Source organism: Phalacrocorax carbo, chromosome 2 (genome assembly GCF_963921805.1).
Source record: "Phalacrocorax carbo chromosome 2, bPhaCar2.1, whole genome shotgun sequence".
Classification (NCBI taxonomy): Eukaryota; Metazoa; Chordata; class Aves; order Suliformes; family Phalacrocoracidae; genus Phalacrocorax; species Phalacrocorax carbo.
The window spans coordinates 104,067,705-104,085,204 of record NC_087514.1 but is presented as its reverse complement, the minus strand read 5'-3'; the positions used below and the strand labels follow the sequence as shown (position 1 = coordinate 104,085,204).

At 35.6% G+C, this 17,500-nt stretch overlaps 1 protein-coding gene across 2 annotated transcripts in view; it reads right to left on the bottom strand.

The window, feature by feature from the left end:
* Positions 1–17,500, bottom strand: part of ATP9B (ATPase phospholipid transporting 9B (putative)) — a 169,915-nt gene that overhangs the window by 43,810 nt on the left and 108,605 nt on the right. For both annotated transcript variants that reach the window (XM_064443729.1, XM_064443730.1), the window contains exons 12-13: positions 10,150–10,310; positions 1,225–1,367 (exon numbers count right to left, since the gene is read on the bottom strand). In XM_064443729.1, coding sequence (XP_064299799.1) covers positions 1,225–1,367; positions 10,150–10,310 — 304 coding nt within the window. The remainder of the gene's footprint in view (positions 1–1,224; positions 1,368–10,149; positions 10,311–17,500) is intronic.

Below are 17,500 nucleotides of genomic sequence, written 5' to 3'. Positions count from 1 at the left end.
TTCAAAAAGCATACAAATCATTAGCTAACTGAAATGAAACTTGTTAAAAGAATTGTTCACTTGCTTTGAAGAATTACCACACAACAATTAGCAATACGCTTTTCTACATGCTAAGAAAGAAGGTGGCAGTTGTATTTATCTTTTACAAGACAGAAGAACAGCATTCAGAAGTGTATAGGGTAACATATGTACCTACAGAAAAAAAATGGAAGTGTGTTTTCAAAATGCGACAATATATTAAATTTACATTTCATTTCAAAATACACAGTAATGGAAGAGTTCAGCATGGGAGGGAATGTGGAACTATTTCAAGCAGAAAGAGATGTTAACTGTGTGTTATACTTTCTGAACAGTAGAAGAGGCCAACCCTTGCCCCCCTACCAAACACTTTCTCACTATTTTGAACTATATTTTTACTTAAAACCACTAAAAAATTTCTTCAGCTGTTTGAGAAACAACTTTTTCAGTTCAAAAGTTCAGCTTCTTAAAAAACCCCATATGTCTACCAGAACTGATTTATTCTGAGAAAGAACCAAGAAAGGAGAAGAAAGACTGTATTTCCTAGAGAATTTAACTTGTTTTTTATTATGATATTTTCTGGAATAAACTTTAAGATTCCTTAAGTACATCTAGAACTAAGAGCATGATAAGACTGTGACAAGTTTCAGTCATAATGGCAGACAGCAGCATAGCACAAGCTATTTCTTCTTCACACGCTTACCTACCTTCTAATCCTGGTAAGTGTTAGGTTTTCCAGTATACCAGGTCAGGTACAGCAACAGGTTACAGTTATGAAGATGAAATAATTCAGCAGCTCTAGAACTGGTCTTTGTAACATAGAGCAACTAACTTCATGGGGCTAACAGACATCACTGTGAAGGCTGATCTTATGACTTCAATAGCATCCTGAGTACTAATCCAGAGTTTTTCAGAGTAAGATATAAGGTACTCTTACTAATGGTATCCAGTGTCCTGTTACTATAGCAGGTGTGTTCCCACTGGAATAAATCAGGTAACTACCAAATACTGACTTTCACATGTAAATACCATCCTACCTAAGCCTGTTGGTACTGGTACAAAGTCCTCAAGCACAGGCTTAAAATTTTACTGAAAAATAAAAATCAGTAGTCTAAGTCTAACTCTTACTTTAACATATTCAAATACAGAAGAAAGTTTAGAAATTTTATAAAAGCCATCATATTTCAAAATTGTAACCTGATATACCTGTTTTATCCGTTAGTAAATAAACTAATCGTCCCAACTCTTCTGGTATGGTGCTAGTTCGAACAACTGTTCCAGGAATATTGTCATCTTTCATAATCATCCACCCATAGGCTGCCTTACCCATGTCCAAGTTCACACGTAAACTGCAAAGGAAATTTATACCATAATCAGTGTGAATATTAGGCAAAGTGAAAGTTATAACTATAAAAATAAAACTAGCAGCTCTTTGTAGGATACACAAAAAAATCTTAAAACTATATGCAACAAAAATTTTGGAACAATGCTTTTGCTATGTGTTTGTAGCATACATATCACACTAGAAATTCAGGCTCCATCCCAGACTTCTAGAAGCTACTGGAATACAAACAAATGCAATGCCATGCCTTCTGCATAAGACAGACTGCAACACACTGTGGATATTCTTGACATAATTACATTACTACACTTAGACAGATAAGAATATAATATACACTTACCAACGAGACCAGATCACTATTCAAGTCACAGTTTTCATCTGGTAAAAAAACCCAACTCCAGAACAACCACCCAACACCTATGTTTTCTTTATGATGTGAAAGTGCAAATATTTTTGTACCTCTTCAAGTCACTGTTTTTTAAATAAAGTACAACTATATTTGTCATCATCTCTTTCCCACCACAACCAGTCAACAATGTTGGTGTCCTTCCCAAAAGCTAGTTTCAGAGGCTCTTTATTGCAAAAATAGTGCCCAAGCAGCAAAATGCACCCTCATGTGACAGCACGTGGGCTGGAATTGCTACTGCCAGCAGCAATAAGGAACCTGTGGGTAGCTCTGTACTAGAGAATTTGTAATTTGCAGCAAATTTCTGATTATACATAGAAATGTAAAATCAACAGTATTTTTTCCAGTTCACTCGGTGTCTACACATTTATTTGTTAGCATTTCTATGTCTACATCATACAAGAATTAATTGCCCTTGTACCTCGTATTCCTATGTTATAATGAAAAACATGGTCAGAGATAATTTTGGGGAAGAGCAATGTGGTTAAAGCCAAATGCTCCAAACTCAAAACTCTATGCCACCTTCTTAAACTTTAAAAATGCTACTTTCCCTTAGCTATTCACCACATTCTTGCTACCGAGTCAGAGGAACAGTGACTAAGGAATAGGTGCATGTTCATTTCTGTTGACTCTGCTCTGAGAGAAATACTGAAAAAACAGCTGGGACAGTGGCTATGTGAACTATTTGTAGCTAATTTGCCCAGGGCACAGCACTCAAGAGTCCCAAGTTTAGTAACAGGTTTACAGTAACATGACTCTTAAAACAGTTCAAAGGTATATATACCAAGGTCAAAATACTGCTAATGCACTTCAGACCTTTTTTTTGTTTAAAAACAGTCCTGAAGTGCTGCTTTACAGCATAACCAAAACAGCAGCCATGAACAGTTTTCATCTGTCCTCTTGCAATCACAGGGACAGATTCACTGTGAATTACCTGAGGTAACAGTGAGTCACAAACTGTAATAACCCATAAAGAAGAGATGCACTTAATTAGAATCATGAGAACATCTGAAATTCCGACACACACTGAAAAAATTCTGTTTATTCCACATCCCCTCCTCCATGAATTTGTACAGCACAAGACAACACGTGTTGCAGCACAAAAAGAAACAAGTCTTTTTGATACAAGATTCTTGACCTTTCAAGACGGTATTTTGATCTTTAACTAGCTCTTCTTTTCCCATTAAAATCAGCAGCAGTAGGAAACCATCCTTCTACTTGGTGATACGCTCCAATTAGTTTGGCAATATCATACCTAACTTCAGCTGTCTTCAGACATGCAAATATATCTCAATAAAAATTAGGACAGACAACGGAAGGAGGGCTCTACCCAATTCTTTTTATTGAAAATGCTACAGTATAACAAGGAGAAAAACCACTGGAGGTTACTTGCCTCACACTGGTTAACTACAGTTTCACCCTGTCTTACTCATTCCAGAGCCAGTACTGAGCAGCCAGTATTTGTATCATGTATGTCTGTTGACTTGCAGAGTTAGAATATAAGAACCAACATAACACACTTCACACCAAAATATGTATTACTCAACAGAAGGAACAGCAAAAGATTTACTCCTCTTAGGGATGAGAACCTGCTAGTTCACCAGTCAAGTACAAAGGATGCTGTCTAGCTCGAGGAGAGAAGCATGAGCACACTTGCTTTAAAGAACAACCAGACATCTGCTCTAGCCAGGAGTAAGTAGGGTAAGTGAAGGATGAAAGCTGCTCATCACACCACTTTAAAGAGGCATTTGGGCTACAAATATTCTTTTTCTGCCTGGGCTAGTGAGACAGGAAATTCTGTGATGAAAGCTCTACTTTACAGCTGCAATCTCAGGTACATGGTGCACGCAGAGAGAAATCCACGTGGCTGCTCTACTAATGGAGACCACAGTGTCATCCAGAGAGGAAAAACTGTACTTCAGTAAGAATAAATCAAAAAGTCTCTTGAGGCTGAAATGCAGTTCATCACTTGCATCTTTTATTAAGTATGTGTTACCTGGTTTTGACATTTTAAGCACTCTATATGCATTTAACTATAATTTCACTTAAATATAATTTAAGGATAAGGAAAAAAAAAAGGAAAATAAAATACAGCTTCTCTTGCTGAGCAGTGAGAGAAAACTGTATTTCAAAGCATCGAGACATTTTAGAAATTACCCTAGCTTTCCAGCATGCTCCCCTATGTGGAACAGAGTGTACCCCCTTTATGCTGATGGACCTAATAGAAAGCTGGCACCACTGGCCTCCAGAGAAATAACATCTCCCCAGTGACCAGTACAGTCCAGGACAGCTTTCTGGCACACACAGAGATATTGGCTACATGCTAGAATTGTCAAGACAAGTAAAGAATTAAAGAGGAATAAAATAAAAAATGAGGGCAACAGATACATTTTTATTAATTCTAAAATTTGTACACTGTATCCTGTTCTGACTTCCTTCACTCAGTGCTTGTTGTCTTAGGGGAAATTTTTGTCTTTGAAATCATTGTAGCTATCACCTAGCACATTACAGACACTGCCATAACACTGAAAATGATGGAGGCTTATTAATAACGATTTTGCTTTCCAAACTAGAAATCCCTCCAACAGAGCTTCACAGGAATGGATAGAAATACTTGACTGAAATGTCCAAGCAACTTTCTGTGCCTGACAATAACAGCTATAATTTCTCAGAAGTCCTTTGTGGGCTTTAAGAAACCTAATTATATAACCAAAAAATCCTTTTCAATTTGATCCAATTTAAAAGACTCCATACATGTCAGTTATTAATGCAAATGCACAGAACGACATCATATGTAGCATTAGCACGTTATTGCTAATCAGTAACAGTCATTTTCAGCAAACTGATTAACATGCAATCTTTAGACACAGTATTTGAAAGCTGTTGCAGAGAATGGGCATATTTAGTGAACATTATAATGTGAAGTTTCTCGTCTCTATCTCACACTAGTTACCCTAGAGCAGGCAAACCTAAGGCAACTTTTATCCAACTTGGAGTTTTATTCCAATTCAGCTTCAGAATCCACACTGCTTTTTACTAGAGGTTAAAACCAGATAGTGTTCCTTTTATTCCCTCAAAAACATCAGTAGTGTTTTAGGTTAAACAATATTTGCAAGACTTCTAATTTTTTTTTTTTTTCTGAAATGATAACAACAATAGGCCCTCTTGTAAGATTTCTGATTTTGCTTTTTTTGTCAAAATGGACAAATTTGCCAATAACCAAGAAGGTTTCAGACAAATACATTTAGAAACTCCAGAAACATTCTGTCTTTAACGACTTGGTGAAAAGCCATCAAGACCTAATGAAGTTAGTAAAGACAATTTTGTGAACAAAGTAATATCATGCCTAATAAAATCTAAGTATGAATTTGAATCTAGATAGTATGACAATTTTATTTGAGCTCTGGCATGCAGGAGGAACTTCCTGAGCAGTTCTGTATATAAGCAGAAGTTTCACAGCAAAAAACAAAGCTCTGCCAAAACTCCAGATACAGTACTAGTACCTGTATCAGTATCCAGTAAGTAATTGAGATGTAAGGGTTTTATTTTCAGGTCTTTTAAGTGAAATACCGAAGCTCATATTTTGGTCACATTAGTACCCAAAACTGTACCCACTCCCCAACGGCTATACCCTCTAACCTTCCCATATCCCTACCTGTTTGAAACAGCCATAAACTACACATTATTTGCAACCTAGAAAACAACATGGAATAATTTTTAAGTTGTTGGACAAGAAACCACCAAAAGTATTTCAACTTCCACATGCCTGGAAAGTAAAATCTGCACAGAAAGTGATTTTTGGAGTCTGACAACTTCTATTAACTGGCACTAATCAAATAAAAATAGAAAAATACCCAGAAGTTACTTCTTTTAAACACAATATTCTACCAAGATCTAAATAAATAAAAATCAACCCATAGCTCATCACTTCGATTTCCCCTAATTCCCCTTCTCCGATATTTTATTTGGAGAGGAAATTTGAATATAATATTCCTTTTCTGTTTAGCCCACCATATACATTTTTTAGTTTTCTCTGCTGTCTGATACTCCCCAAAAGAGTCTCAGGTCTGTGTTCCTGTTTGCTTCAAAATTGGTCTCACTAGTTCTCTTAATTTTTCTAGATTTTGTCTATAATGTAAGCATATAAAAGGAAACGAGAAAAGGTACACACACCACTTCACGTAAAACCCAGGCAATGTACATAACTTTAAAAGAGAGCTCAATCCCACACATTCATGCTTAAATATGTGTGGCAAAATAGGCGTATCAACTCTGTATTGTTATAGTGACTGTGGCACATGTAGTTTTTCAAGGGCCACATGCAACCTAGGTACAGATAATTAGATGTTGTAACACAGGTAGAACTCAAAACCTCAGGAGGAAATCTGGGGAATAATTAATGAGAAAATTAATCTATGAATTTCTTAGAGACTGAAAACACAGTAGAGTGCAAAATACAAATAGGATGGATGTCAAATGAGCGCCTTGGCGCAAGAGATGTAGCATATACAGCTCAGAACAATAATTACTTCCTATTAAAATGTTTCTTTGTTATTTTCACATTTATCAGGTCAGATGCCTTCTTTCATTAACCCTCTTATACAATGGCAACAATATTGACATTAGATGTCCAATACCAATAATTATAACATGAATATTTTTAGTGTATTCCAGACAAATTTGGCATTACTCACTGTAATACTATTAGATTAAGAACAGAAAACCAACTACAAGCAAATAAGCAGTGTTGCAAGGTTAGAAAGGAAAAAGACCTACTGCAATAGATCTGCGTAAAAATGACTTTTTTAAACTGACTGTGCTTTCTTTATGTAGCATGAGCATCAGATATTGTAAGAAAAGCACAAAACTAGCTCAGGCAGTAGTACAGCACCATACTGGGCAGGGTGAGACTTACTCTCATTGTGAGACACTCACACAATAGCTCCTGTTGCATGAAGAAGTCAAAATGAGTTTGTAAAATATCAAGAAACTTCATATTTTTCAGATTTATATATCATGTATGGTATAGAAGCACAATACATATTTACAAGGATTGCTTAAACTATTTTATGAGTAGCTCTTTAGCTCTTCCATACTGAAAGCTTTGCATCATGTATCTAATACATATTCTGTCTCTATATGTGAGACTACATATACGGATTCTCTCACATCTGTATGTTATAGAGATGAGAGCTCCAACGTGGACAGCACAAACTACAATATGGTTGAAAGCAAGTTCCCTGAATCTCGGGAATACACGGAGACACGCTGAATAAAACATCCTTTTTCATATTTATATGATCTGAGATTTGATTGGTTATTCATAAATTTCAGATACAAGACTTCATAGCAGTGTTTTTCTCACTGCCCACTGAAAACAGACTGATGTAACTTAAAGTGTTTTCTTTAAATGTTCCTCTTAAAGGCCCAGAAAAAAGCAGCCAGGAGCCAGGTAGTACCCCAAAACTTTACTACTTAAGTGCAAGGCAGTTCCTTCCAGACATTTGGGACAGCTTATTTCAGAAGAATGGCTCAGTGCCCAGGAGCCCAGGGGTGTCTGAAGGAAAGGACAAAAGACACTTCAGCTTCCATGTACACCAACTTTTTCTAGTAGTACCAACATGCACTACTACTTTTTCTCCACTTGGCTTGACTCCTTGTACACTACAGAATGTGTGTAATGTTGTGGGCTGGGTTGTTGGGGGTTTTTTTTGGGGGGGTGGGGGGATGGTGCTGGTTGTTGGGGTATTTTTTGTTTGGCTGTGTTGGGGATTTTTTTTACAGTTGCTTTGCGTTTATACTTCTGAATTCTTACCTGCCCCACAATAATACCCTTCATACAGTCATGCAATATTGATCTAGAGGAGTATTTAGGATGCAGCTGAATCACAAGGAACTAATAACTCCCCAGAGCAGAAGAAAGTTCCTCTTCTATATAGAAGAGGCTGCACAGACATCAGTTAAACTCTGCTAACAGTTAGCTCCTCCTGATGATCTTCACCAAACATGTCTGGCCTTGGAAAATTATTTTTATTGCATACCTGGAATTTCCCTTGCCCTGCAAACCAAAAGCCAAACACAACCGCAAAAATGTTCCATTTTTAGAAACCTCCTGAATTCTCTAAAACCATCAACCAACAGATTTCATGCGTGCATGAGTTCAGATATGCTATGCCTCTACCAGTCAATCCTCATCTCCCATGTTCATTTGTTTTATCTGTGAAAAGTTCCTTACTTCCCCTATATCGCTATTTGAAAAATGAGAGGACACAACACCTGGTGCTTTAGTCTCATTAGTCTTGTAATTTTTGTCTTCAAGAGTTTACACTCCAAATACAGCCTGAAGAATAAGTAATTTCCATGCTTAACATCTAGAAGAGAGGAAGAGAAGTGTAGTTCTATTCGAACACCAGCATGACTGGAGGAGTTCATTTTCCTGACAGTGCGAGAAGTGAGCCTCTATGCAAATGATCCAAGTTGAAGAAAAGTTGATATAGAAATAGATAAGGCTCTAGAGAGAAAAGCATTCTCCAATAGATTCCAGCCTGATCTTCCATAGAGCAACTATATGGTCCATCTGAGAAATAAACCAATCACATTCTTTAATACTTCCGCTTTGTATATTATATCCCACAAGCAATTGAAAAATGGGATTAGATGTATCCTAGAAATTATTTTTGGAAAAGAACTATTCCACAAGTTCACTAAACTCTTGAATTGAGAATGAGCTGCTCAATCAACATGTTTTTCAGTGGAATATGTTGAACTGTCAATACAGAGTCAAATTTACTGACACCACCTATATGCTCTTAATCCTCTTGCATCCAGTAACAAAGATATATCTGTCTTTTAACCATTTTAATAAGTTTTGGCTTAGTATGTTTATTATGGAAGAACACAGACCGACAAGTGATCCTTTATACTCTTAGCTCACTCTTCCCTTCTCCTACGTGTCTTTGATGATTAAGTGCATCTTTCAGCAATATGCAGACTTATCACTTGAATGCAGCACTTTTTGCCTCTTCACATGGATACATTGCTTAATACTTAATAACTGCACGTGTATGGGAGGAATGATGACATGACCTGAACAGCAGCATCACACAAGCAGTAACGGAGTTATGACAGTGACAGTGTTCAGAAAGATATCACAAAACTGAAACACAAATGTGTAAATAAAAAACAAGAGCCAGTTAAAAGAAGTGGAAACTGTTCTAAGATGATCAATTTCTACAATTAGATCTCTTCAACTCCCCAGCAGATTTCCTCCTTCAACTTCCCAACAGAATCAGTTGCTCTTGCAAGACAACAGTAGTATAAAAATACAAGTCCTTTCTTTTGTAGAGCCTTAAGACAGATACTTCCCGAGTATTAGATTGGTCAAAAATCATACAGTTCCCCTCAGAGACATGTACTTAAAAAACATGGACACATTAACACATAAGTCATGTATGCTTAGATTAAAATACCTAGTGAAATTTTCCTGGGTGGTTGGTGTTTTGTTTTTTTTTTTCTTACAGTACATGGGTTTAAATATTGTGTGCTAACCTGAGGGGATAGGTCTTAAACTTATCTACGGTTTAGCCACTGTTAACTCTGTGGCTAGCCACTGGGCTTAGCCACAGACGTATCTCAAACTGAAGAGTTCCATAGAGCAGCTAAAATTAACAACCACCTTAACCAGAACACTGGGTATTTTAACAGGAGAGAGTATTTCCATTTTGCAAAGGCAATACCCATTCAAGGAAAAAAAAAATTTCATTTCAGAGTCAGTATTCTCACTTCTGTGTCCATGGAAGGCTTGATTACACACATGGATATTATTTCCTGTTCCAGTTTATCTGCAATTTGCATATACAGTACTCATGCTTAATGAATTAATTAATTCAGGGCAAGCCTCTACTTGGTTACACATGTTAAAAGTCCCCTCATTGTAAAAGCGCACCTACATTATTCAGTCATTCAATTTAAATTAATCATTGTAGTAAAAAGACTGTATTTTAACCAGGGAAACTGAACAATTTCAGTATTTAAGGCATTAAAAGTAAAATTCCAAAATATACCTAACAGTTAATTCAAATACGTTTCCTAAAACCATGTTCTCAAATATACCAAGATTGTATCCTTATTAATACATTTATGCTAGTAAGGGATTAGATATCCTGATTACTCCAGCAAGATGCACATCACACAAAAAAAAAAAACACAACAGTATTGTTTTCTGTACAGTGATCCTTCAAGAATCAGCAGATTTGTTGGCACCTTCTCCTTCAGCTTCCTGATAAGATCAATTTCCTTCGCAATGAGAAGCAAGTATAAATTTCAGGAAAGCCACATTCAGTGAAATTAGACATCTGTGTTTTTCTTTCATTCTTATACATACCTGATCGGGATGATATAGGAAAACAGGAGGAGGAACCGGAAAAGGTTGCGATACCATGGGCCTACAAACCCTTGCAAGGTTACCATAACAACTGATAGTGCAACTAAAGCCAAAAACAGGGCTTTGGTCAGTTGATTCAACTCCAGGTCCAGCAAGCCAACCTAGAGGAAGAAGTATAAATCAAGTTAGTCATTACTTTTTCCTAAGTTGACACTTTCACAGTGCAAACAATTAGCTATTATTGGCTTTTTTATTCCTACCTATTAAAAATCCATGCACTTGTAACAATTAACTGCATTTTGACAACTGAATTGATTATTGTTCCTATGCTTGCATGCAATAGATGTTCCCTGGTTACAGGACAATAACAATTCCCAGAACCAGTGTGAACTGTCCCAACCAGGCCTTTTGAATGCCTTTACATCTGACACATCCCTCCCCCATTCCCTGATCCAGGATAGGAACACACAGGAGGGCAAGGAGAAAACAATTAAAGATGAACAGGAACAACCTTCTTCTGTCACACATGCGGCAAAAACACTGGCAGTATATATATTGTATTTGTGGGGTACCTACTGCTCATTTACTGCTAGAAGATCAAAAACCTGTTCAGATTCAAGAATCAATGGACAAATGCAACAGAGCTACCTTCTCATTCATGTAACTAGTGTATTGTAACTTGTAACTATTCTCCCATACCGGTCTGTAAATCTGAACTAATTCCATAGAAATAATTTTTAATTGTATGAAGCTTTCAGTTATTCAATATAATAATAAACAACAACAATCGAGTATGCATTTTCAAACCAAAATAGTAAAACAGAGCTTCAACTTCTTGCAAGTAAAAAGGTATTTGATTTAAAAACATTCTAGCAAAAACATTACGAGAGGCTATCTTTCAGCCACTGTTTCTCATGAAAAAATATTTTCAAGCTATGTAACTAAGACTCTCACCATTTCAATAATGTATGCTGTAAGCTAAGTATTTATACTCCACTTTTTGGGATGCTCTTGTAGTCAGTAAAATATGTGGGAAAATTATGTCACGAAGATTTTCCTAGGCCCCCTCACAGATGCCCCCTTTATCTCCAAGTCTTGCCAGTAAGACCAGTAAAACATAACACTTCCTTAGATAACAAACAGTCTGCAAAAGAACCACTTTAAATATAGTTCTTAAAAATTCCAGCAATCTTGCTTATACATGGGCTGTCCCTTCCCTAGAGAACCAGGCAGCTGAAGACCACAGCGGCTGATTTATCAGCTGCATTTAAAAAGCAGCACAACGAGGACAAATATCTTGCAATTTCCGCTGCTTCAACTACTACATAGTTTATGCTTGAATTATTGAGAAAAATAGGTTTTTGGATTAAAATGAAGAAAAATTAAGCCAGGGAAGTAGAGCATGTTTCAAAGCCTAGATCTTTTTGCGTTGACAAAGGCAGCCTAAGTTTCAGGCCTCGCTGAGGATCAGATGAAGTCATTATTCATTCAGTCAGGGAAAAAAGACTCAATTACCTCAACCTAAAGATGCTATCAATGAATGCAAAGTGCATATTTTACTCTATTCATCCAAATCCCATTAAAAAGTGAAAGGAATGACTTAATCTGGCCTTCTAGAGTTGGTCTTTTTTTGTAATAAAATAAAGAATCACTGTCTTGCAATATGCATAACCACTACCTCACACTTTTTTTTTCCCTGCATCATGGTAGTGAAAGCCTATCTCTCCCCTCAGCTCCCCCCTCTTCACCCCATAAAAACTCCACCCCAGAATACAAATGAATAAAGAGCTTCTTTGGAAAGATTGCCACTTTTTGGACAGAAACATTAAATTTAGTCCACTGCACACTGTTATGTAGTAAATTCGAAGCATTAATACCTTTCTAACTGATGTAGACAGATGTGAATTTAAGTTTAGAAACCAACAAAAATGTGTTCGTAGAGATATTAATAGAATAAAATAGATGATAATGAAAAATTTTCACACAATAAATCTCTTGCTCAAGAACACTGGGTTTGTTAGTAACAGCATCATCCTTTTTAATATAGATCATACTACTGGCCACAGTCAGTTTTAATATTTTCACTTACTACAGCAAGTGAAGGCAATTGAAAAACCCTACTTAAGGCAGCACACAAATAAAGTAAGTTTTAATATAAATGCATTCTCCATTTCTCAAAAATTAGTTACTATAATGTACTGAAATCTACTCAATTAGTTTAATTCTGTGCCTTTCCATTTAAACAACTTCTGCACTCAAACTAATGAAACACTGTTGAATTATCCAGATATATTTCATGCAGAAATTCACTAACGTTCTCTAAAATTCATCTGAATATTGGAAGAGTAAACTTCATTTTAACTACATTGTGATTTTATAAAAGCATTTGTAAAATATTCTATCTTAAGAGAGTGATTTCTTTCCTTTTAAAAATAATCACGACCAGAATAATTATGACAATATAAGAAATAGATGAATTAAGAATTGGAGTAATTTTTCCACATCTATTGCAATTTCCCATATTAGAAAAGCAAATTTTCTTCTACTTGTCATAATATTTGTTCTATTTGAAACAACTGTGTTAACAAAATTAACCACACCACTGGAAATTTTAATCTCCAAGGGAAAATTTGTACATAATGTCTAAGACAACCACAATAGTTTTGCAAAGGGGCTGCTCAACGATAATGAACACAATAATTGCCTGTATAATCTAAAATGCTACTAATGGCAACGACTGCAAATCCATTTAGCTCCTCTTTAATTTATGCACGAAGTTTTAAATAGCTAATGGTTCTCAGTAAAATAATGGCTTATACCATCAATAAAAAGTATGGCATTGTCTACTTGCACCAACAAAAGCCTAGAAGTTTTTTAATATACTTTATTTTTGAATGAGGGAATGATTAGATGTCCAAACTTCACATTTTGGACCACAAGGTATAAGTCATTATCTTATGAGAAAAATCTCAATTTAATTAGCTAAAGTTGAAAGCAACAAAAACCCTTTCTGACTACTGAAGTAGAACATGAACTGCAATATTGCTCTTGCTGCCCTTGATACTTAACTTTTAGGGAAGGTTATCCTCTGAAACTTATTGTAGCAACAGAACAATTCTTCTAACATTATAAAAAGCATACTACTTGGAAAATAAGAAATTATTTTTATGCTAGAACACTGAAATGCAGAATTTGATAATTAAATGTTGCACAATGGTAAAGATTTCTCAATATAGTCTAGTGCAGTAACTTTTTATTCAATTACAGTTTAAAGTGCATTAAAAATAATTGCTCATAAATAGCCATTTTTAAATGCCCTACTTTAATACTGTTGAAATATTATGGCACCATCTTAGGAGAGACTTCCCCCCCGCAACCAAATTCCTTCATGAAGGTAATTATATTTCAGTAATCAGCCTGGTTCTGCACTGACAAACACCTTATTGACTTGGTGTGTATGTTTGACATAGACTTGGGCTTTAATTTGCACCATAAACATAAAATTTTTCCTTCCTATTCTTAATACATGCTCTGAACTTCATTAAGTACTAGTCAATTATTCATGCTTTCATTAATGCTAGTCTAAACTTAGATGTAACAGCTATGCAAAGAGTAAGGTAAGTATTTAAAATCACTAAAATTCAAATAACTTATTGTTCTTCCTTGGGCTGACAAAAAAAATCTTTGCCTGAGAAAAATGATTCATGACATTTCATTATTTATAAAAAGATAATTTTTATGTGCACTACTATATACAGTTAGCTGCATATATCTGAACCCCTACAGCTTTCTTCAATAATCCGTTAAAATTTTCCTATAGGCCCTAGGAATAACAGATTATTATTCTGTGTTTAAAGGGTAAATAAAGAGAGACATCATTATCTGTTCACCTTAATCTTTGGCACTAAAAACACGTACAGCAACTCTGGAATCTCTAAATGTTTCTTCTTTGTTAAGTCTCCTAATTCTAAGGTTATTCCTATGATTCAAATTCTTGACTGCTCAGCAATCCAGGTAAGCACATTAAGCTTATATAACTATGAATCAAAACAAGTAAAGCAAGTGAATTCAAGTTTAGGAAGCATCTTCCCTTAATTCACTGTACTCAAGTAATGGTCTGACAAATATGTTTCCCTCCAAGCTTATCTTTATTAAAATAAAAATTACCAAGTCTTGTATACAGTATGTTACGCTTTTTAATCAATCTCATTGATTTTTTAAAGCAGTAGATTCAAAGGTAGGAAAAGCAAAGAAAACATTGAAATAGATAAAGTGACCATCTAGTGAAAAAAGTCACCTATCCCTGATTTTTCCCAGATCCATTTTCAAACATCCCAATCACACATTTAGCTGCAAAAGCAACTATGACAAACCTTGAAAACATTTTCTGAAGCACTGAAGACCTATTACAAGCTTTATTCATTTTAGAATTAGAGCAATAATCGGGGTGGGGGTGGGGGAATTCTACTTGACTCGGTAAAATTGAAATAAACTTTAGTTATTTAGTCCACTCCAGCGGATTTACACAAAAGTAATAACCAGAAAATAGTCCGTTTGATTCCAGTAACATTTTATGTATTTCCTTTGGCCAAAAAAAAAAAAAAAGTATGAATACTTCATGCTAGTTTTCATTCTACACTGATTTCAGGAAATTTTTTTAGATATTTAGCATTAACTGTATCCCCAGAGAAACAAATTACAATTTGTATTCTTACAAAAAGCAGCCCATATCCAACAGATACGCATTTAAAGAGTAGAAATATTTCAAAATTCAAGAAGTAGCACATGTTTATCATCCAAAGGAAGAAGAGTAAGCTGCAAATAGATAATGTTGCTTTAGCGCGTATTCAAAAACAGACGTTGATGTGATCCTAAAAGCAAAATAAGTTTATTACATTTTGAAATTACCCTCTGACTTGCCTGTTTTTACTTTAACAAGCTATTCAGAACTGCATAATATCTACGTTTGAAATAAACTAATCACTTTAGAAACAAAATTCCCTTTTGTAGCTACAAAATGTACAATGCTAAAAGAAAGCAAAGACTCGAACTTCTTCCTCTCCCTGCCTCCTTTATTCGTCCATTTTATATCATTGCTTTTTCCAGACTCAACATCATCCAAGTTTGGATACCCAAAGTGAAACCTGAAAATCCTCCTTCAGGTTATTAGAGGTGCTTAGTCCTCTCTAGTTCCGTCTACTAAGATAAAATTGTAAGTGATCTTACAACTCACTTAAAGTCACTTACACAACTGTACTTAAATAGTGGACTCAGTTGCTTGAAGGCAGGCACTCATTTTGACAGATACTGGCCACACATTTCACAACCTTAAGCGTGTCTTTCAGTTGTGTCCTGATTTATCCTAATGCCAGCGATTTACTCTATCTGTAGTAAAACTTTATGTTTCAAAAGATGAAAATGAGAGAAACTGAAGGTGACCCATTTTTAAAATCCAGTTGACTATAAATCTGGTTTTCATTAACACTTTTGCAGTTTGCTCAACTATCCCAATGTCTGTCTAACTGTGCTTCAATCTGATGTCTCTTTTTAGAATCCGCCTTTACACAGAACAATGAAGCCAGATCACTGATAGTTGCCTCTACCGTATTTCAGTATTTTGCTGTAGTTTGTCCGAAGGCTGGCGAAAAAGGCGACTCGCGGCAGTTACAGAAATGCCATGCATAGTTTGGTCGGCAGAGGGTGCTCAAGATCGGCGCTAGCTACTCTCGCAAGCTCTCTCGTCGGTAACGCCGTACCAAGCAGGGCACTGTCCCTTTACAGGGCGACCTGTATTTCTGTATGATCTTCCCTGGCCGACAGCATTTACCTCGTTTAACCTGAAATGTTCAGAATTAATTATTCGAAGGACTTTAACAATTCAGATCGTGTACTGAAAATGTTATATCTCCTTCTTAGCAAAAAGTTACACTTCGTATACGGTCACAGGCTTGCACCTTAAGGTGCCAGTAGTCAGATGCTGTGCGACCATATGCTCTCCACCTTCACTATGTATTTGTCACACACAGGAATGATAACAACGTGCGCAGAGCATATTAAGAAACTGAAAAGGTTAATGGCTTCTTAAACTCTGGCATCCGTATGGGGGTTGTGCTGTATTAGTAACATACCCTCCTCCTAACAGAAGCTATCAATTGAAAATGCTTTCTCAAGACCACCCATCAATTTAGAATAATTGCTTCAATAAACTAAGCTAACTAGTCGTATTGAAGACGTCAACAATCAAAAGCATTCACACAGCAAAACTCTTAAGACATCAATTTTTTCAATTTAAAACAATCTAGGTACACAAGGTTTCATAGAGAAGACATTCAGCCTTTCTAAGCCATCGCAATCCTCCTTACATCTGATCAAAATTGGTAAGACATGGAATTCTGGGGAAAAAAGAGAAGGATTTAAAGATGTTTGGTTTTACACTGGAACACTATCTTCAGATTTATATTTAATCTGTAGCTTTTTACAAATGCTTGTAAGTTCTGTAAGCTTGATCAGCACCAGCTTCAACTCAAGACTTTTCTAGCATACTGTCATGTAATCGGTTCTTTTAATGGTCAGAATATAGACTAAGAGCTTTACACATTACACACTATTATTATAACACACTCAATAGATTTGAAGAAATGCCACCTCCAAGTAGATTAAAAAAAAATGGCTCTCTTCACAGATGAAAATAATTAGCTTTGCTGAAGTAACTGCAAAACTACCATGGGGAGAACAGGTCCCAGAGTTTTTATTGTGTAGAATTTACAATTATAGAAATAAATAGATATAAAAAAATTTGTGATATATGTAAAAAAAGTAAATTAACTAGCTCAGTAAGAGGTACTACTTCCTTCAAGAAAAGATTATAAAAGGGACCTAACAATTTGATAGCAACAGCTAACTCTCATTTGTGTAAATTTGAGGAATTCTAATATATCTATATTTCATACCATGCAGCTGACTGGTCTAAACTTTTTCCACACATAAAGCTGCACACATTTATTTTTGTCACTGAAGGGACTGAATTAGTGGTTTATATGTATATGTTACACGGTATGTTTCATAAGATCTCATAAATGGTATGAGAATCTTGTAGCTTTTTCAAAAAATCTTTGAAATTAAGCAAACACTTGAAACCATGTATCTAAAGAAATTCAACATTTGCTTAGCCCACATCAAAAATAACGTGTTAGTAACTGAGCTCCTCATAGACTATCTACATTAAACTATTAACAGATTATTACAGTTTTTAGAGTTTATCTCACAACAGGGCTAGGGGAAGAGAGGTCAGAGCTAAGGTTATCAGAACAGATGGCAATTTTTCTATTAAGAATTCAATTAAATAAATGAA